The 22053-nt window shown below is 40.2% G+C and overlaps 1 protein-coding gene across 2 annotated transcripts in view; it reads right to left on the bottom strand.

The window, feature by feature from the left end:
- Positions 1–22053, bottom strand: part of MDN1 (midasin AAA ATPase 1) — a 143740-nt gene that overhangs the window by 52380 nt on the left and 69307 nt on the right. For both annotated transcript variants that reach the window (XM_070796075.1, XM_019967352.2), the window contains exons 36-53: positions 21820–22028; positions 21046–21168; positions 19045–19242; positions 17968–18075; positions 17403–17591; positions 14917–15006; positions 14558–14821; positions 14175–14436; positions 10817–10976; positions 10011–10127; positions 8998–9206; positions 7897–8045; positions 7333–7544; positions 6739–6959; positions 5797–5910; positions 4134–4266; positions 2758–2873; positions 1871–2004 (exon numbers count right to left, since the gene is read on the bottom strand). In XM_070796075.1, coding sequence (XP_070652176.1) covers positions 1871–2004; positions 2758–2873; positions 4134–4266; positions 5797–5910; positions 6739–6959; positions 7333–7544; positions 7897–8045; positions 8998–9206; positions 10011–10127; positions 10817–10976; positions 14175–14436; positions 14558–14821; positions 14917–15006; positions 17403–17591; positions 17968–18075; positions 19045–19242; positions 21046–21168; positions 21820–22028 — 3008 coding nt within the window. The remainder of the gene's footprint in view (positions 1–1870; positions 2005–2757; positions 2874–4133; positions 4267–5796; positions 5911–6738; positions 6960–7332; positions 7545–7896; positions 8046–8997; positions 9207–10010; positions 10128–10816; positions 10977–14174; positions 14437–14557; positions 14822–14916; positions 15007–17402; positions 17592–17967; positions 18076–19044; positions 19243–21045; positions 21169–21819; positions 22029–22053) is intronic.

The following is a 22053-nucleotide window of genomic DNA, read 5'->3' as shown; positions in this document are numbered from 1 at the left end:
AGGGGCCTGGTAGGCTGCAGTCCATGGGGTCACTAGGAGTTGGACACGACTGAGCGACTTCATTTTCACTTTCATGCATTGGAGAAGGAACTGGCAACCCACTCCAGTGTTCTTGCCTGGAGAATCCCAGGGACGGGGGAGCCTGGTGGGCTGCCATCTATGGGGTCGCATAGAGTCGGACACGACTGAAGCGACTTAGCAGCAGCAGCAGCCTCCAGATTAGTGATAATCTTTCAGGTTCTATGATGTCAAAGCTATTTTCATAATAATATCATATTATTTGTCCTCTTTACTATGGTGACATCTGCACTGATGGTACTAAAAAAAAGGGCAGGGGCTGGGGAGGCAGACAAACTGTGATTGGGTGTCTGGCAAACAGCATGTAGAAAATGAATGAAGTCAATCTACCAATTCAAGAAAAGCAAGACTGCCGAAAATAAAACTCAAAACTTTTAAGCAAAGCTCAGAACTCTGAAAAACCAAGAGCTTGACAAATTTCTAATACTCAAAGATTTTCTGATGAAGTCTGTGGTAATTTTTCAAGAGTACGACTTAATTTATATTGGAAAATGAAATGTGTCAACATTTGGAACATCTGATAACTCACTTAAGAATACTTTCCAAATTACCAATGCACAAGCTGCAAATATACAAGGGCAACATGCAAGGATAAAGTCCATCCAAAGTGTATGCCAGGCCGTGAATTTTAACACATGACAGGATCACTATATTTTTTCAAATTCCACATAATAAGTAACCTTTACAAAACTATCGCTTGTCAAGCTGTCGTATAGGATCAAAGGACATTCACAATTACATGGGAATGTTTATTAAACTAGCCTTCACTTTCTAAGCTCTTAACAACATGAAATAGAGGTCAGCTTCTCTTCACGAACTTCAACCCATACAACATAGAGAGCAAATCAGGGATAGGTGTTGAGAAACCGGCTTTCATTCTGTTAAGCCAGACATGAAGAGAGTTGCAGAAATGTAACACAGTTTTGTTTTGGAAAATGGTTGGTTTTTTCATTAAAAATGTTATTCATGTTAACATGAATTTGTTACTGGGTTTTTAAACAGACTAACACATAATTTTTTACATTTCTCAGATTTATTTCCTAATACAGTAAATATACATGTAACCACATAAGCAAAAGTTCTTTGAGATTTGGGGATGGGGGGGGCGGGTCTTGAGACTAAAAAGTTTAAGACCTACAATTCTAATTTATCACAATTACTGGAATAATCTGCATTCAATCCCAGTTTAGTCCACATGTGACAATCATGTCTAAGAAGGTTTAAGTGAACTAAAATATAACTGTTAAAATTATGATTTTTAGCAACAAGTGGATGGACAAACAAGTTATAGTATGTATACATTCAATGGACTATTGGCAATAAAAAGGAAAGAACTGAGACACAAAACAATATGGATGTGTTGCAAGATGATTTTAAATGAAAGTGGACAGATAAAAACAATATAAAATGCCAGATATAGAAATATAAAAGCAATAGAAAATGCTGCAATAACAGAAAGCAGATCAATGGGTACCTGCTAGAGGTGGAGGGCAGAAAAAAGGAAAACAGAAGACGAAAGGTTTGAGGGTGATGGATGGGTTCACTGTCATGATTGTAGTAATGGCGTCACATGTATACACAGGTCAAAACATAAATTTGTACACTTTAAACATGTGCGATTTATTATCTCAATCACACCCTTATATAGCTTTAAAATATGTGTATCTATTTAAAATTCACAAGAACAATTTCTCAAATAATATTGGACATATGACTATACTGTAGTTGTTCCCCTCAAAATCTTTATGCCAAGAAATATGTCGCTTAAAAGAAAAACAGGTATATCTCTCACCTCGTTAACACCGGCATCAGACACCATGCCCTGAGAGGACTGGACCCAGAGCCCGATTAACGCATCACAAAGTTCAAAGAAAGCAGCAAGGTTGACCACGATTTCATGGGGCAGGCTATGATAGCTCTCTGGATCTTAGAGTTGGCATAAATAAAAACATTCGATCAGTTTTAATTCTGTGGACATTTTCAAAATTAACAGCACTCTAGAACTTAACATTATCCTCAGTCAAGGTCAAAGTTGAAAGCAAATCTTTGCCTATTAAGTTAGCAAGTTAGGCAGGTATACGTAGAGATGTTCATGTCTCAATTTTTTAAAAAAAAGGATTTGTTTAAATACAAAACAAATTCTAAGATATTACATATATGACCAGATGGATAGATAACAGGAAGATATGAGAAGATATAAACAAATCTCTTCTATTAACAGTGGCTACTGCAAGAGTAAATTTTTTCCATTTTTATGCTTCTACAGTTTGAATATTTTCCAAGAAATACCATTATCTTTTCAATTGGAAAAAAAAAAAAAGGAAGGCGGAAGAACAGAACCCATAACCAAATGCTTATGAGCTCTTACTTTTGAGCCAAGAGACCAGGTCTCAAGCTCCGGCTCTGCTACTTGCTAGAGATGTGACCCAGAGCATCTCTGTGCTTCCCCTTCCTCACTCAAGAGACTCACCTCATGGTGGCCAAAAAAATAAATAAATAAATGAGATCAAGGACATGAAAAAAGCACTTAGTCAAAAATACCGAGTAAAGGAAGATGTCAAAATCAGGCCACCAAATCAAAAGGAATCAGCAGCATGGCAGCACCTGAGGAACCCCTCACCATCAGGAGCATCATGCAGCCCAATGTGTAACTGAAGAAGGTAAAGGCAACATCCTTACCTTTATGGAATTCAAAGGACAATCTCAAAACACTGTTTCTTAACTTTTTGCCACCAATAGAAACCAAATTTGCTTCAGTAAAAATCCGCTTTTCCCGGTCAAAATATATGATGGTCCTGAAATGAGATTCCACAATTAACACACAGTGATCAGTTCATAATACTTACCATAGCCTCTACCTGCTGAATCCTAAGAACCCTTGGAACATCAATTTCCCTCAGTGTGTCACTCCCCTCAGGCCTCTGCAAATTCTGGATTAGAGATGGGCAGTGACAAAGATGACTAAGCTGGCGGGCCCACTGTGTTGCTCTGCCATGATCTGACAAACTGCACTGTGGACTCCTGACACTGGCCATCATAGGGAATTCCCTGGCAGTTCAGTGGCTGGGACTCGGTGCTTTCACTGCTACGATCCACGTTCAATCCCTGGTCAGCGAACTAAGATTTCGAAAGCCTCTCAGTGCAGCAACCCCCCACCCAAAAAAACCCCAAACCAGCCATCATACAATTAATTTGCAATGTTAGAAGTTACCCGGGGAGGAGGATGAGGGAGTTGCTGGGGGGAAGGGACAAGGGGTCCTCTGAGGTGTTACTACATATCACATGAGTGAGTTCACTTTGTGAAAATTCACCAAAACAATATATAGTCATCATTAGTGGCACTTTTCTGTAAAGCATGATATACCTCAGTTACAAAATTATTTCTCTAAATTTCTTACACTGATGGACAATTAAAAAGCATTACTGGTCATTACATTAAACAGTGAGGAATGACTTATGAAACAATTATGTAAATTTATACTATATGTGACTATGTACGTAGATCTTCACCATTTGATGGGACAGACGGTTGAGGAAAGAACTTGTGAAAATGCAGGAAGCTATTGGAAATCACACAGAAAAGTGTGGAAACACAGCTATCCTGTGATAAAAGATTAACCATAAAACAAATCCCACTACTGATACTTCCCAGTGTATCTATTAATAAGCACCCTGTAGAACCTGCCGATTCAAAGGCACTAGGACATCACGGTCAGAATGACTTTTCGCTGTGCGTAGAGCTTGAAGGAGAGGTGGTAACAAAGGCAACCATGTCAGACGCTCAGCACTCCTCAGATTCAGAAAAGTAAATACACATAAACTGTATTCCTAGGCGATGTGGGTTCGATCCCTGAGTTGGGAATATCCCCTGGAAAAAGAAATTGCAACCCACTCCAGTATTCCTGCCTGGGAAAATTACATGGACAGAGGACCCTGGTGGCCTACAGTCCATGGGGTCACAAAAGAGTCAAGCATGACTTAGCCATTAAACAACAATTTGTGAAGTCACAAGGTACAGTGAGGCAAACAGTGCCCACAATAGTAGCTTCACCTACTTGTTTGCAACAGACTCTAAAAGGGCAAAGAGCTGCTCAGGCTGGTCTGTCTGTGGGTCAAAGTCCATCGCATTTCTGATGATGTCCATGGCCTGCATGTTCCATCGGGGATCCAGAGGGATCACGGATTCATCTGGTTTAAGGAACAAAAGAAAAGGTAGAATTCTGGAGTTAAACTCCCTGTCTGGCAAATTTCACTGTTTTACTTTGATCACACAGAGTCTTGCTGGGGAGGAGAAACGGAAATGGTTCAATCCATGACAGTTCCAAAACCAATGCATTCACTTGCTCAGGTCCCATTACTGGTTGGAAAAGAATTCATGGACTCAGTTACCCAATCTTTTGCCATTAACCATAAGAAAACTAACTTCCATGGCAGAAAATGAATGAACACACCTCAGTAATTTGCCTTTAATAAGAAAAACAACTCAAGATTATTTTGCTTAAAACCCATTTCTTTATAATCACAGGATATGCTGCTGCCACCTCTGCTCCTTTGGCTCAAACTTGGTATCAAAATCTCTCTGTACAGCAGCAGCCATCAGACTCTGACCTGTTCCAGAGGTGGAGATTCTAGTGGAAGGAGGCATGACAAAACGATGGGAATGTTAATTTGAGGGTGGCTGGGTGGCTCAATGGAGTACTTCAAGCTCCAAAGGCGTCCACAATACAGCAGACTAACATGCCTACTGTGAATAGCAAGGTACAGTGGGGGACCTATATCCCCAAATCTAGCAAGGCTACATGATCCAGAGCTACTCAGCTGAAAAGGAAAAGGAAGATGAGCCAATCAGTGGGCAAGCCAAGGCTGCTGCGAAGGGAATCGACCACTCTACTCTAGAACTATGTTCCCAGACCAAAGTTCCTTCATGAATGGAAAGCCATAATTCAGTTCAGCCACAATCTGACTCTGACATTAGTTTTCTCTATCATTTGATTTCTGCCCAACCATCTACCCCACTACCTTCAGTGTACACAAGGTAGTCATATGTATATGTAAGATTATAATTATATAAACATAAGGCTTAGCACAAAAGCATCATGCACACTTTTTTCCTAAACCAAATGGGTAATAGCATGTTTTAATAAATGTCAGATGAAAACTGAGAAATTCTGAATACCTCATTTGATTAGTTTGGATGACTATTCCTTTTATCATTGTGTTTTGTTTTGTAACTTTGAATTTAAGACTTTATAACTTCATCATTAAGGTTTTCTGAAGAAACTGAATGTGTACTATTTTACCTTCATCTCAAAAGAGATCACAGTTTAAAACCCTTTCTGTTAACACTACTTACTAATACATCACAGACTATTGTAAGTTGAAGGGGCCCCAGAAGAATGAATTTGATTCCCTTATTTTTTCAAACAAAGGCAGCTGAGTATGAATGATGGACCCAGAATCAAGAAGCCTGTTTGTGGCCAAGTTGGGACCGGAGCCTAGACTTCCAACTCCTGTGTTCTTCCCACTACACTGTGTCATCATCCTTTATCAGAAACTGGAGAATCAAGACACAGTTTTGAAAAAAGCAGCAGAATATGCATCTGGATACTCTGAGTCTTCTTTTAAAAACTGTTACAAGTGGGAGCTCTGACAGATCTTTTTCCCAAGAACTCAATGGACAAGATTGCTGAGAGCTAGAAATCAAGGCAGGTGCAGTACCTGTTACATTTGGTTGTAATATTTTGATGACATTACTGACCCCAGATGAGAGAGAATTTGAGTAAAAATTCCTAAGAGCTGCAGCACTGGCTTCCAAATGAATCTTTATCGACTCTGTGGAGGAAGGAGAAGCAGATGTTAGTTATCCTCTAGAGTAGTGCCGTCCATTCGAGCTTTCTGTTCTACAGCTGCTGTCACAGTGGCCACGTCACAGGTTGTCTTTTAGTAGCTACCCGTGTCTAGCAGCTATCACACAGGAGAAAGCAGATGAGAATATGCATCCAATTTCCCTCTACACATATTTAGACATCACATGTACCACCCAATAATACACACATACACTGGCTTATCTATAAATTCTCCTAGAGTAGAAAAACTCATATAAACTCAATTACTTTAGTCAACAAGTTCTACCCACAAATTCTTGTACTTTAAAACCTTTAAAGCTACTTAGAATGAAAAACGTACAAAGAAATTAAGAATGATCATTTAGACCACTTTCCCGAACGAAATAAGATTAGAATCTCATGTACTTTTATGGGAAGTAAATTTACCAAAAGCAACCCTTTTCCAGAAAGAATGCATGTGCAACAGAGTAAGTACTGGGGAAAAAAAAAAAAAAAAAGGCAGGCTGTTCAAAAACTTAAAAGTAACATAATACAGTATATTTTCCTTCTGGATTTGATAGAAGGCTGGACAGATCCTGAAATGCTGAGGTTTACATGGGGAAAAGTTTCTCTTAGGGAAAACCCAGGGTAGATGTGTACCTTAATGTTTTAACAATTAAATAAACAATAATGCTAAGTCATAAACATCCTGCTAGGAGCTTCCCCAGATGTAATTTTAACTGTGTAGTTGAAGAGAAAAACAACTGCTGAGTTATGAAAGCAGGGTATGCGTACATAAATTCCCTCATCACACAAATTAAGTTTCTTTACTCACCAAGCCCCTGTGGCATATTCTTGGCTAAATGATAAAGCCATTTAACTCTGAGCATCCAGTCTTGATTGGTTGCTCTTTCTATGAGCAATTTAACAGCCACAGCTAGAGCATCTGGTTCATCAAGCCAATAAGTATCCACTTCAACTGAAGTGAACTTTAAGTTCTCCGGGTGGGAGGACTGCATAATTTTCTCTAAGTCTGCCAAAGTAAGAGGCTGAATCCTGAAATTCATTACAATAGACAAAGTTAGTATTAGGGTTAAATCTTCATTTCATATTTCAAAGAACCAAGACAAGTAACTTTATAATTAATCTATCAAAGAGTTAACAAGGAATATATAAGTTCCCTCCAAAGAGGGAAAATCAAAACATGTACTTATAATAAATAATAAATAGGGAGCAATATCACAACAAACAATGAAACTAGGTGGAAAATGATGATGTAACATTATGGTCAAATATACTGGGTCGTGACCATGACCATCTAAAAAAAGAGAGAGGGAGAAAGAGAGGGAAGGAGGAAAACAGGAAGGAAGGGAGGGAGGGAGGGAGGAAAAGTCAAGAGAGACACACACAAGCTTAAGGCTCCGCTAACCTTGCCCAGTTGCTTGTTTTCATGCTCAGCCTGTTGAGACAATACGCTAAGATCTGCCCGTCGCCTCGGACTTTAGAGAGGTGAGAATCTTCTGTAGTGAAGACAGCCGAGGGCAGAGAATCTGGCCACAGCCCCAAGGCAAGAAGGGAGCTGCCCCAGGTTTCGTGTGCTTGCAGCGAAGAAACATGTTTCTCTAGGAGAGCCTGCACGAGCTGGTGGGAGACAGAAACACATGGTGTATGGTCCCCAAGATACAGTGCTCTTATCGAAAACTAGTGGAGTAATTAATGGCAGTCTTCTAGGCTCCCTGTGAGCCTCTCAACAGTCAAGACACATTTCTCAATACACAACATGACAAAATTTCACTTTTTCTGCTGAGAGGCAAGTTTCAAGGCATATTTCATCACATTTACGCTATTTTCCAGAAAAGTGCCTGGATACCCGATCTGTTACAGTATAACTGCAGGTGAGCTCTCTAAGGCCATTAAAGTTGCTGCCAGCAGAGCATCCTCCTACCTCCTATAGTGTTGTACTGCAGAAAACTGTGTCAGACACCTCACATACCTGCTGGTTTGCTGGGGAAGCCTGGGAGCGGACATATGCTTCCCAGCACGCTTTAGAAAATGCGCTGTCTAAGCTCAGGCCTCGCTGCAGATACTGCACGATGAATGAGGCTGTCTGAATGAGGTTCGACACCGAGGACGCTGGAGAAGCTGTAAAGAAGAAACGGTGCCATCCATAAGCAAGATTCTGCAAAGTCTCCAGAGAAAATGGACAAATTTCATCTTTACATCAAACTTCCACCCGGGCACTTATCTCAGAAAGCCTTCCAAGTGGACTCCAGGGGGCTCACTAGTGAACTCAGTGAACCTGCGAGAACATTCATTCACGTTCGTTCCCTGCTAGCCTGCCTCCCCCACTCCCTCTCAGGGAGCAGCACGTTGTGAGGAAGTGACCGATGACTTAAACATGATAAAGCCTGGCCATATACACCCTCGACCTAAAGCTGATGAACATGGCACCAAAAAGCACCAGGGGCTTTGAAATCCAACTCAGTTGTCATTATTAACTGTGTGGCTTTCCCAAATTACTCAACCTCTCAGTCTCATCTGTAAAATGGAAACATAGCTTGCAGAACTAATATGAGGCTTAAATAAGCAGCGAACATTGTACCTAACACAGAGTAGTTTACTTAATAAATAACATTTCATTATGTTTCATTGTTATTATTACTGCCCTTTCTTGTATCTTTGGACATTTAGAAGAAGTAATATCTGTTTTAAACAATTCCAAGTTCCCTCTTTATTCAGCCTTCAAGAGATTCAATGATGACCGTGAAAGATTTTCAGGACAACCTTCACCAATCTCAGTGTCACAAGTAATATTCTTCCAAGTGTGGGCCTCTGACTGCATGCCTCAGAATTCCCTGAGAAGCTTCTTGATATGGTGATTCCTGGGGCTCACCCAGACCAGCGGAACCCAATCTCTTGGTGGGCAGGGGCAGAAGAAGAGTAGCCAGTACATGTGTATTACTAATAGGCTTTCTAGGTCATTTCCATCTCTATGTACACTATATGCAAGAACTCCTAGACTAGCAGTCAAGTGGAACGACATGAACTTCCAGAGGAATAAACCCTGCAGAGGACTGGAAGTCAAGCACCTTACCTACAACAGCACTTCGGGTCTCTGAGTGCAAAGCCAAAAGGGTGTCACACACGCTGTCCCCCACCAACCCAAGGCTGTGCAGTAGCACTTTCAGATCTAGGTCATCTGGGATGCTCCCGTCCCCGTCTCCTGAAATGTAGATTTCAAGTCCACGATTCCTCATAGCTCGGGATATTTCTCCATGAACAGGATCCATTGAGAGAAAAAGTCTAGTAGTACAAGCAATTCAAAGGGGGAAAAAGACGTCAAAATCTCAGTGCAACCAACAGTGTAGCTCTGCAACACCTGGCAAGGGCAAAGCATATGTGGCTCATCATCAGGAGCTGGACACTGCTGGCTCAACTCACAGATGCTGTCTTCATCTGCATTCTATCCTCTAGTTCCAAGTGCATCAATACAGCAAGTCAGTTTCTCTAAGGAACTAAGGGTTGTGTATCCACCTTGAGTGCTGAGGGCTGTAAAACTCTTACTCTCAGATATTTCCCAAATAAGCCAGTGCTAATTCATCATTCTAACTCATGTACAGAGAGAACAAAAAAGAGGAGTGTGTTCTCCAGAAACACTTAGCTTCATAATAGTCGGTGTCCATCAACTTCTGCATCTAGCCATCTGATAGCTCACCCTTACCCCCAGAACTCAACAGCTGATTCCTGCTGTTCCCTCCTTGTACCAAACCTGCTTCTTTGCCAGTTTTCCCCTTTTTCAATGAATAGCACCCCATTTACCTCATTACTCAAGCCAGAACCTTAGGTGCTATCATTGCTTCCTCCTCTTCTTAACCCACAAGCCCATCAGCAAGTCCCACTGATCTGACTGCCCTAGTGTAAGCCATCATTTTTTGCATGAACTACTGCAAAATGCTTTTAATGGGTCTCCCTGCTTCCACCCTTCACCACCAACCCTAGGCAGGGACCTCATCTTTCTGCTGACTGAGTGTATAAATATAATATGTAAGGAGGCCCTAATGCATGGCCACCTCTGATATCCAGGTTGAGACTTTGAGGCAGGAATACCTGAAATTGGGATGTGGTGTTACGGTGGGAGTGGATCCATCGATCATTCCTCTCTCACTAACAGTGAGGACACCTCCAGGTTCCAACAAAGCATTCAAACGATCCAGCACCGATGGGCTGCACAGAGAGAACCCGAATGGTGGACAGGCCTGAGTGCCACACTGACCACTGCCCTGGCTCAGGCCTCTCACTCCTCCTGACCCACCCCCCACCCCCAGACAGAATTAAGATCTCTTAGCTGATTAATACCCTTTTCCACTCCCTGAAGGCACACAGCCTAGAGAGTCATAAACGTAACTGCATTTTAATTGAGGACATTCTGAAAGTGTTCAGAATGTAGAGAAGCCCGTCATCTGCCCTGCACTGCATTCACTGTGTAGGCACAGCAGCTTCACGCTTGTCCTTTTCCTTACTTTAGAATCAAGTGGTACAATTAGAATGCACATTTACTAAACGTCTGCTCTGTTATCAGAGCCTCCATTATAAAAATCTGTACTTCAGAATGACCCTAACAAAAGGAAGTTTTCTAAGGTTAAATGAAAACGTGTAACTCAAAGGAAGTTTTCGAAAAAATAATCCAACTTCAGTTCAGCCCAAAACTATCTGCTAGAACGAAAATCTTGCAGCTAATGACCAACTACCATTGTTCACCACAAGGGGAAGTCTACAGAATATAGCAGAGGATGTGCTTATAGTTAAGAAAACAGTGGATTAAAAACAGTAAAGCTTCCACCTGGGTTTCTACTTTGACAAGCATATCCCAAACTTTAGTCAGACCCACTCATGATTGAACGGAAGGTCCTTACTTGCAGAAGTTAACATTGTCCATCAAAAGCCAATCTCCAGACTTCAGGGCCTGAACCAACATGCTGTCAACCCATTCGAACGTGCCACGGCTGTGGCCACTGGCTGACTGCATAAGCTTCACCCCAAAGCTTCGGAACTCCTCCACGAGTTTGGCAAACTCTGAAATGTCACAGTCATAGCACTTAATTTCAAACCAGGGCAATCAAAAGCAAACAAAATAAAAAACGAAGAGCTTATTAAAAGAAGGCTGGAAATGTATGGCTCAGTTCTTAAAAGTTTCATAATAAGGTAAACGTTTGAAGAAGAAAATTAGGTTTGGGGATAGAAAACACTTCTTAAGGGCTTTCTGAATGAATGGCTAGGAAAGAGTTGACTAAAGGGTGATGGAGAAGGTAAATAATCTTTACCTGTTTTAATTTCTCAAATGGCAGAAGGATAAAGCCTCCTACTTATTAATGCATTTATACCATATAAAAGTGCTATAAGTTTGCACAATGTAATTAATGTCATCAAACCAGGCTTCCTTTATAATTACAATGTCATATATAGTAACAACTGGTATTTATTTACTCTACAGTTTATATAGCCCTTTCCTGGAAATTTTTCAATTGGTCTTCCTTATTAGAAATTGATTCCAACCCTTTTTCGTATCACAAGGTAATATATTTCTGCTTCTAGCCATGAAGGATTAACAAGATTTAGACTTAACCTCACAGTGTCAACAACTAGAAACCTGGTAAACTATATGAATCACAACTACTTTCAGACACTGGAAAACAGACAGCCCAGAACTGTGACACCTAAGGGAAGGAGGCCCTATAATAGACTGGCTTTCGGCCTGAACGTAATTTCTAGATTGCAAAGCAGGGAGAGGAAACTCAAACAGGTACTGAGATCTCACTGACTTGAGGACACAAACTGAAACTCAGGGAGATGGAGGCAACCTGAATGAGAGGCAGGATACTCAAAAGGAAAAAGTTACTCAAAAGGCTTCAGAAATCCAGAAAGAGGTCCCTGGGCCTTTGGCTCAATAATAATCTCCACGTGCAAGGGAAGGCTTAAATTCCATGTGTAAAAAATTCCAAGGAAAGAACTATTACTGGGGAGCTGTGAACTGAACAACTCCCAGAGTTCACACAGGGCTGAATAACACTCCAGTTCCCACCAATCAAAGCGAAGAGACCCCATGGAACAACTGGACCGTCAGAAGAGATTACACAGGGCCATGCCTCAAAAGAGGGGTTAATTTGACTTGGCATGCATACACAGGTTAAGAGTTTAGGGACTCTTAACTTCTAGGTGGGACTTCTAGGTGGCACTAGCGAAAAAGAACATGTCTGCATATAAGAGGTGCAGGTTTGATCCCTGGGTCAGGAAGATACCCTGAAGAAGGAAATGGCAACCCACTCCAGTATTCTTGCCTGGAAAATCCCAAGGACAGAGGAGCCTGCTGGGCTACAGTCCAAGGGGTTGCAGAGTCAGACACGACTTAGCTAATTTGACTCTTCTTAGCACAAAGAGTCAACGGTGATTTAGCACATAAAGGAGACTCTGGCCCTGACCTTAAACAGCTTAATAGCAAGCTTGAAAAGATAAAAATGATCCAAAATCAACTCAACAGCCTTACCTGCAACTCAAAGAAACCCTCAGAACACCAAAACACAGCACTCAGCAACTTGAATAAAAATGTCTAGAATCTAATAAACATGACTAGACATATCTTCTGGCTTTTTAAAGTTACTAAGTACTGCATTCTGATGTTAATAAAGCTATTATAAAATATTCAATATACATAAAGATTTTAAGGTAAAATATGAAACACCTAGAATATATTTTAAAAGTCATACGTGTTTATCACAGAAACATTAAAATATAAATAGTTTAAAAAAGAAGCTATTTTCAATCAAAAAAATAGTAGTAGACAAGTTTTACAGCCAGCCTTTTAGACTCTATTGATATCCCTAGGAAATTACTCATTATGAAAATAAATCCTAAATAAAAAGCAGTATTGAGAATGGGCTGTGAGAACTTACCCTAGATATTTAAATTTTAACTGACTTACAGAAGAAATATATACACACCAGAGTTCAGGTTTTGAAGTCAGAGAGGCTTGGAACCAAAACCGAGTCTAAACACATCATAAGACGACGACACTGGGCAGGTTACGTCTATGAGCATTTATTTCCCCATGTATAAAATGGAGTTATCTTTCCTTGTAATGTGGTGTTGTGAGGGTTAAAAGTAAATATATTTTATACAGTGTCCAATTCTCGATACGAATTCAATGGTGAGTTTACAATCTCTAACAGTTAAAAAATATAAAGTGATATGGGGGTGGGTCTAGTCACTAAGTCGTATCCGACCCTTGCGACCTTGTAGACTGTATCCTGTCAGGCTCCTCTGTCCATGAGATTCTGCAGGCAAGAATACTGGAGTGGGTTGCCATTTCCTTCTCCAGGGGTATCTTCCCAATCTAGAGACTGAACCCTGGTCTCCTGCACTGCAGGCAGATTCTTACTGACTGAGCTACCAAGGAAGCTATAAAATAGTAATATATGACTTCATTAAATATATCTAATAATTAATTTGAATGAATGAGTAAAGAATTTCAAATTCAAATGGTGAGTTTGAATTGGAACATGATAGATCAAATCAGTAATGAAATCACTGTCTTAACTAAGAAAGTAAACGATTTGACCCAGAGCCACGGATACAATGTTGATGCAGCTAAAAGAGGGGGTAATTTCTTCATCCCTAGGGAATCCACTATTCCTATGGAATAACTAAGGATTCCTTAGGAATAACCCATTATGAGCAGATTTTGGAAATAAAGGATGGCAATCTTAGTGACAAGCTTCAACTTTTAATCAATTCTCCCCTACCAGCCAAAAAGCTGCACAAGATGGGAGATGAATGCTTCCAGATCAACTGAGGAATTTCTTCCACCTTCTATACAAAATGAATAAACACATCCAAGCTATTAATTTAGACTTCTATTCTTCAGTTTAAAAATACTCAATTTTTTTGGAAATTATTAATAAGTTTAAAAAACAGGCCAAGAAAAAATAAAACCAGATTTGCATGCAAGTCACTGTGGCTGATTACTCACTCACAAAATAAGTCAAACTCAGTAATCAATTTCTTTCCTTTGCTTAGGACCACCAATTCTGAATAGTTTACATCAGCTTCACTTTACTTTCTAGGAAACTTTCTAGTTCCAAACCTTGATTGTTAATAATCTAATCATCAAATTCATTTTTAAAAGTTGTGGGCATTGCACGTACAAATGTATTACCTGTGGATGGACATTCTATGGGCAATGCCAAGTGACTGATACACACCCCGAAAGAGACATACCTGCCTTGGAGTAGGAGTTGATTTTGTTGTTGAGTCTCTGCATAAGCAGTAACACTGCTTCCAGCTTGTTGACAATCTCCATCGTGACACATTTACCACCTTCCCCAAGACACCTGGGCTTATACGTCAGAAGGAAATGACTCCAGGCTCGCAGCACTACTTCTGCGTCGTCAGCACTGACAAGGAGGCTGTCTCTTACCAGGGCCCTGACTGTGCCCTCCACCTTCTCAAGGAGCTGCCTCCACGGCCGGATAAGATCAACCTGCAATTTCCAGAGCACGTGAATGCAGCATAGCCAATGGCCACTGCTTCCGTAGCAACCCCAACACAGAAGACTGCACCGTTTAGTGCCCTGCCTAAAAATACAGGGGCAGATCAGTTACCTGCTCAAATCCACCCAGAAGCTCCGTAGTGTCCATTGCACTGTTCACGGCCATGATCTTCAAAGTGTGACCAGTAAGGTGTGCCAGGAGCTGAACCAAGCTGGTCTTGCCCACTGAGGCTGGCCCCACGAGGATGACCATCCAGCTCATTTGTACACACTTCATAACTGACTCCAGTGACTGTAAAGACTGGTGCAGGAGCGACAGGGGACGGCAGGTCGGTGGAGGAACATAGCTGCCACGGGAAAGCACTGAGTAGCCCAGCTGAAAAAGACAGCCCAGCGAGATTTCACAAGTGTGCCTGGAGTGGGAGCCGAAGCCAGAGAGGACTGTGGAAGAGCATTAGCCGTTTGCCTCACCTGAACATCATAGGGAGTGATGTGCAATAGCCTGGTTCCCATGTATGGGTTGGAATTTGAATTAAACACATCCTTGAACACAGCAATGACCTAAAGGAGGATGATGATAAAACCAAAACGCAAATCATTACATCAAATTCTGGGCCAAACCTTCTAGAATAAACACTAGTAAATAGGAACAGCAATATGAAAATCACAAAATTGTGAGTTATTACCCTTTTGAATTTTCCTATTAAAGATTGCATTTATTTAACTCTTCAGAAGGAAATAAATGGAAGGTCAAGAAAAGAGCAATAACCTCAAATTATGAGATTCCAGAGAGAATATACCATAAATTAAAACAGAGCTATGGAAACTATAGCAGATCTCAAGATAAAATATTAATTTGCTTTCAAGAAGGTAGAAGACAGAAGCATGAAGTTTATGGAGAACAATGACCATCATTTCCTGATACCTGCCATGTGCCAAACATTATATTAGGTGCTTTAATACATTATTTCTGATCCAAATACCCTCTCAAAATATTTCTATTTCCATTTTATGGATATGGCAATTATATTCACACAAGTTATGTGATTTGCTCGTAGATGGTAACTGAATTTAAATCTAAGCCTGTCTGACTGGAAAAGCATTGTTATCCCTCTAAATATTTATGCAGAAAAGCATTATTTCTGTATTTACATTTATTTGTCCCTTCCTTAGCAGCAAGACTGTTAAAAACTTTTTGCTAATAGTATTCTTTCTTGCATTTCTTTCAAAAATCTAAGAGGAGATGAGGATGTATAAAAATCACTAATCTAGTCCACAGCAACAGCAAAGATTCCTGCCACCCAAAGTATTTACGATAAGTAGTGCATTCGAACAAAATAGCAATACTCATACTAATCAATGTACACTGGAGTGAAAATAAAAACAATAAAGACAAAGACAAAATGAGTGTCAAACACTAAGAGCCAAAAAGCACCACAGAAGAAAATGCTCCCTCCTGGGTCTGGGTGATTTTTGACCTTATATTTCACTCTTAAGCATACCACCTCCTCTCTCTGATGGTATACCAGAGTTAAAAATTACAAATTACTTTTACAACCTTTCTCCTTCTACTATTTTTCTTAAGTTTTCTTTTCCTCTCAGAAAACATTTGGTCAACTAAAACAACTGAATTGAAGGAGTGGTAGAAACCTTCCACACCTTACAGTAACTCATCATCTGACCAACATCAATTACTCAACACTGGCCAGTCTGGCCACAGTTAACATACTAGAGTAAGTTGATAAAGAAATTAAAATACCAACTGATGATAGGTGAATTATATAAAGTTGCATTAATTAAAAAAAAATGAACTGAATAATTTGTTCTGGTATAAAGACTGAAAGCCACTCACATGTTACACATGAGTTGTTAATGGTGGGCTGGATTCTGGATACCACATAAACAAGGATCTGTGCTCTCAGCAGCACAACCAAAGTGTCTGAGAGCCACATGTGCCATGGACAGCCACATGTTCACATTTCTGTTTCTAACTCACATGAATTTGTACTACTTTGTTACTTTGCTTGTGAGCAACTGTGATATAGTAGAAGAAATAGCAAGCAAAGTGGAAAGGTCTGGGCTGGCGAGCTGCCTCTGCCACTCAAAACACAGACTCCATGACTGAGCCTTGGATCCTTGTCTGTAAGAGGTCATGACAGCATCTCCTAACTGCAGCTGTTGTGAAATTTTCCATGAACTGCATTTTAAATACCACAAAGCAAAATGCATCCATTATTACAGTTTACTAAGCGAGGAATTCTGGTGTTATTTTCTACTTCAGTTCAGTTCAGTCGCTCAGTTGTGTCCGACTCTTTGCAACCCCATGCATCAAGTACGCCAGGCCTCCCTGTCCATCACCAACTCCCGGAGTTCACTCAGATTCATGTCCATCAAGTCAGTGATGCCATCCAGCCATCTCATCCTCTGTCGTCCCCTTCTCCTCCTGCCCCCAATCCCTCCCAGCATCAGAATCTTTTCCAATGAATCAACTCTTCGCATGAGGTGGCCAAAGCACTGGAGTGAAGGGGTATTTTTTACTTTCATTTAGATACAGAATATCCTCCCTTTTATCTATTTATACTTTCTAGATTAAGTATTTTGCAATTTGACATTTATTTAAAGGTAGAAAACCCTCCTCTTCTACTTGTTATCACCTCTCTCCTCCTGCTTCTCATCTTTGTGCCTGGAACCAAGGTAATGGAGACCAAGCCTTTATTATTGCAGGGTGATACTGTTTAAGAAGGTAAGCGATCATGGCAATGTAGATAGGTAAGCAAACTGTGTCCTCTAAAGCAAACTACACTATGACACTCTGAGACAGATTAAGTTTTTGTTTCTGCCCTTAATTTCTAAATTTCCAAACCGTGTTACTGAGTTTGGTACTGTTGATGCAAATACAGCCTTTCTCTCCCTCAGGGAGAAATCAAAGAAATACAAAGAGCAAGCATGAAACTCACCTTTTCTTTATCTTCCTTGGTTCTCATTCTCTCACCATAGACCAAAAACACATGCTGACCAGGATCGTAACACCCAGGGGACTGGTCAACGAGCATCAATTGACACCAGCGGAAAAGGTCGCGGAGGTTGAATTCCCAGGGTCCTCCTATTTGCCCCCATTTCTTTTCAACAGTCACTTCATGATCAATCTGAAAAGAAAACACCCTTACTGGGAAGCACCTCCCACTGCTCGGGACTGTGTTAAGTACTATCAACATAGTACAAGTGCACACATAATCTGAAACACATTAACAGGCTGGATTCAGCTGTCTCCTCCCGACTCAGGCTTCTCCATGCCAGGAATACCCTGTAAGCATTATAAAATGATACATGCAACAAACCTGAATTACTGTAACTCTCAAATGAGTAGCTTGCCTTCCACTAGGAACCACTAGGAACTTTTCGAGTTCTAGATGATTTATCTCAGTTGCAGAGACTGGTAATGAGGTAGTATTCCATATTGAGAAAACGATGATTCAAATAAGCCAGAAATATAAAGAACAATTAATGCAAATAGGTACTTACTTGGTTGTTGAAAGCAACCATTTTTTTAACAATATTTTTGTCAATGGCTGGAAACAGAGTACTGGCAATGAACTCCATGTCAATTACTGTAAGGGGATCCACAAAGACCTATAAAATCCAAAAATAACATGAAAAAAACCCCATCATTTCTCTTTACCAAACATGACTGCCATGACCTAAGTAGTATTTTTATTTAATACCAAAGGAACAATGCCTTAGAAATATATATATCTCATTTACAGACATTTCTTTTCTTGCATTCTCAGGATATGGAATCATATAAAATCTTTGAAATACAGAGCAGAAGGTTTTCTTGTTAGCTTCATTCTAATGGTTTGGAGAAAGATACCTGCAATTAATATTTTAAGAATATTTGTAATTTTAATCTATTATGTAAAATTCTCTCAAATATCTGGATGGTAAGTATACAACATTCATTTTTAAATCTGATCAACTTCTCAACAGTTTTGAAATTTTTCATATAAACTTCTTAAAAGATACTTAGTAAAGTCTTAATTACCAAGAAAGGAACATTAAAGAAAGCTAACATCTAGAGGCATTTCCAAGCCACTACTTTGAAAAAAGATGTTAAAATAAGTAAGTGTATGTACACACACACACACACACACACTGCTGTGGCGATAAAAACAGATACAACTCTCAGTGGTGATTGACTTTGGTATGGAGAAATTGGATTTTTTACTCTTCATGGTAGTTTTTTGTACTTTTCTGAGATTAATGCACTATTTTCATTATAAAATAATTTTTTAATGTTCTAACAGACACTTAACAAGACTGGCCTTAATCCCTGAGCACAGTAATAGAATCCTCCAGATGGTGGTGATCTTACTTTCCTCCATCTGATAACACACCAGGTCCTCTTAAACCTAAGATAAAGGACTCATACCAAGAGAGAAAAGATGACAGCAATCAGTCACACTAACAGCTATCACATCCAGACATGAAATCGAGAAGCAGACTATTACACTGAGCCTGTCTCATCCTCCTAGTGGGCACCCTCATAGCTATTATTACCCCTGGGACCACCTTTGGTTTTTGGGCAACAGTAAATCTTACCTGAGTGAATCTATTTAGGAAAGACCTGGGCAAGCCCTTCCTTCCGCCTCCTTGTCTAAAAGGATTTTGACAGCCAAAAATCTTGGTTTTCTCATGCTGCACTTGAAAGCTCATTCCTAACTCAGGAACATAGATTTCTCCTCGGTGGTCAAAACAAGCATTGAGTCCTTCCAAGACTGACTGAGAAGCCAAGTTAAGCTATTTGGAGAAAAAAGTGCATATTTATTTTATATGCTATTCAGCTAAAACAAAAAACATAGGAATAATACACATGAAAAGTAGTCTTATCTTCAACAGGGATAGGGACAGAGTTCAAACAACATTGGTAACACAGTGTTTGTTAAGCTGAAATGACATGTATTCAGTCTACTATTAATATTTCATCTATATGTTAAGAGAAATTTGGGGTGTATAAAATAGCAATAATTTTTAAGTAAACTGAATAGTCAGACTAAATTCTTTAAAAGCAGTTAAATTAGTCTCAAAAATTAGGCTGTATCTGTTACCTGCTCCTATATTGGCCTGCTTTATAAATTATAGCTTACCAATACAAAGATATCTCATGCTTAAATATCTGGGAATTTTTAAAAGAAGTAAGCTAGCTCTTTACATACTTAAATAAGTAAACATCCTTTCTTAATCAAGTAAATCTGAATAAAATCTCCAAACGGTTTTCAAAGTCATGATATAAACCACATAATGTGGATCTAATGATGCCAACAGTTTTGTGAATAACAAGTATGAGGATTTGTGTGTGTCCCAGAAATGAGAAGAGCTGAACGGAGCTAAACTCAGCTGAGTTAGAGCTCAGGGATGTGAAGTATTGGTGGTTTTTAGATAACATGGAAAACCTCAACTGTGAAATGTGAATCAATAAAATGCAAATGGGCCAAGAATCAGATTATATTAGAATTTCAAGTGCCACATTTACACAAGCATTCAAAGCACAAACTCTGCTATACACCCCCATACGAGTCAAGTTCTAAAAGCTGCTCTTACATAATGACTTCAAGTCCAGGTTGTCTGGCAGTCCCTACATGCATTTCCACAAACTATGATTCGGTCAACAGTCTCAAGCTTTGAAACTAGGCATTCTTTTTTTTTTTTTTTCTGGTTAATGATTATCCTATCACCTATCTTTCACCAAAAATTCAGCAGGGGGTGGGGGGTGAGGGTGGGAGGGAAGGGTGGGGAGACAGGCAAAATCTGTCCCTCTCTTTAATCTCTTCTCAAGATGAGTAGGAAGCAGCTCAGCAGAAAAGGAATCCCATGGCAGTCCTGTCACTGCAGACTCAACGGGGTACAAATCTAGGGAACCTATTGGGGCCTGTGTCAGAAGTGATCTATGATACTTTCGTCACTTATTATCATTTAACCTGCACCACTGTTTGCTCGCCCTTTCCTGAACACACCAAAGTTTGTTCCACCATCTTAAATTTGGGCCACCATCTTAAATTTTAGTGCATCACACCTCCATTCTCTCTCTAGCTGCCTGTCGGTTATGGAGACCCAGCACTTACGTGTCTCACGATGTGCTCTAGTCTTCTGGTCACTAATCTACCCCCGACCTGCAGGTATAACACTGACTGCTTTCTCACCAGAGTTCTGTGTGGGTCCTCCTACTATAACCTTCCCCAGCCTTTCGGCTGAAATGAAGTGGTCTGGCACTATTTGTAAACTATGTTTATCTCTGAAAATAAATAGAAACATAGCAAGCCTACCACAGACTAGAGAATAAAACTAGTGAAGAGGCAATGTTTTTCTGGAGGCTAGTTCACAAAAGTAGGAGAGTCTGTAGGTGATACGCAGAGGGGCTTCTGTATGTGCTTTTCTGACTTTCCTTATTCGTAAAAGAAACCACAGAGGATTCTTTTCATTGGAGAATTTGTCTTTACTAGCCAACAAGGTGATCTGATGCAAAATGCCCTCAAGTTATGCAAACTCTGCCCTGCTCCTCACATGTCTGATCCTATCTGGTGGCCTGATGGGCTGTCCTCTCACCTCATCCAACACAACCCAATGGCCTGCCTTCAGGGCTGCCAGCAAGGGGCCATCACGCCAGGCAAACTCTCCTCCCTTGCCACCCTCAACAGGTAGATCAGCTCCAAACAGGTCTGTGATGTCCTATGAGAAGAAAAAGAAGTGAGGGAAAGCCAGTATTATATAAAAAGTTAACTAGATCCCAAGACCCCAAATCTAAAATGATACTTAGGCCTCATGCCACTTCTTATTCTTATACCCAATGGAGAACTAATCAATTTCAAACCAGGAGGCCAGGAGCACCTTCTCATCACAGCACTCTAAGAATCTATCAACTAGAGTCCTAGATAACAGTTTTCAACTTTGGCTGTGCTTGAAAACAAACTGGTGAGCTTAAAAAACACCAAAACAATGCCTAGGCTCTGCTCCCAGACCCCATCCCAGAAGATTCTAATTTGTCATCTCTGTCCCCTAGTTTCATAAGATTGTTTAAAGGTCATTTTATCTGTAATTAATTTCTTTAGAAAGGACAAAGACAAACAGGTTATATTACAATAAATACCAAAGTGGGTGATTCTATCTCAAAACAGAGTAAAGCATCTAGAGAGACTAATACTACAGGTGTCATCTATTAATGAACACGGAGGGAGAATGAGGTTTGCTGAGATCTTCATCACCATGAAATATCTGGGGCTCTGATAACTTCATAATTATTTCTGACTAGGAAACACTATAATAGATAAAGATATTACTCCCTATACTTATCCCCATCAGCTGTAGCATGATGAAGCTTACCGTCTGCTCTGACAAGTTGATTCGGACAAGTGTGTTGCCTGAAGCCCTGGCTAAGGCTCCCACCAAGCTCGTCTTGCCCACACCAGGGGAGCCCTCCAGTAGGATGGGTTTGTTCAGTTTTGTAGCTCTTAAGAGCCTCTGGGCATTCATAGCTGTGGTGCCTGCATTGAGTGCATAGTCGGCAATATTATTCCTATGCAAGACAGGGCCTGAAGTGGAGAAAAGTCGCATGTA

The sequence above is a fragment of the Bos indicus genome, chromosome 9, assembly GCF_029378745.1.
Source record: "Bos indicus isolate NIAB-ARS_2022 breed Sahiwal x Tharparkar chromosome 9, NIAB-ARS_B.indTharparkar_mat_pri_1.0, whole genome shotgun sequence".
In the NCBI taxonomy this organism is placed as follows: Eukaryota; Metazoa; Chordata; class Mammalia; order Artiodactyla; family Bovidae; genus Bos; species Bos indicus.
The sequence above is the reverse complement of the archived record's forward strand: the minus strand, read 5'-3'. Positions and strand labels throughout refer to the sequence as shown.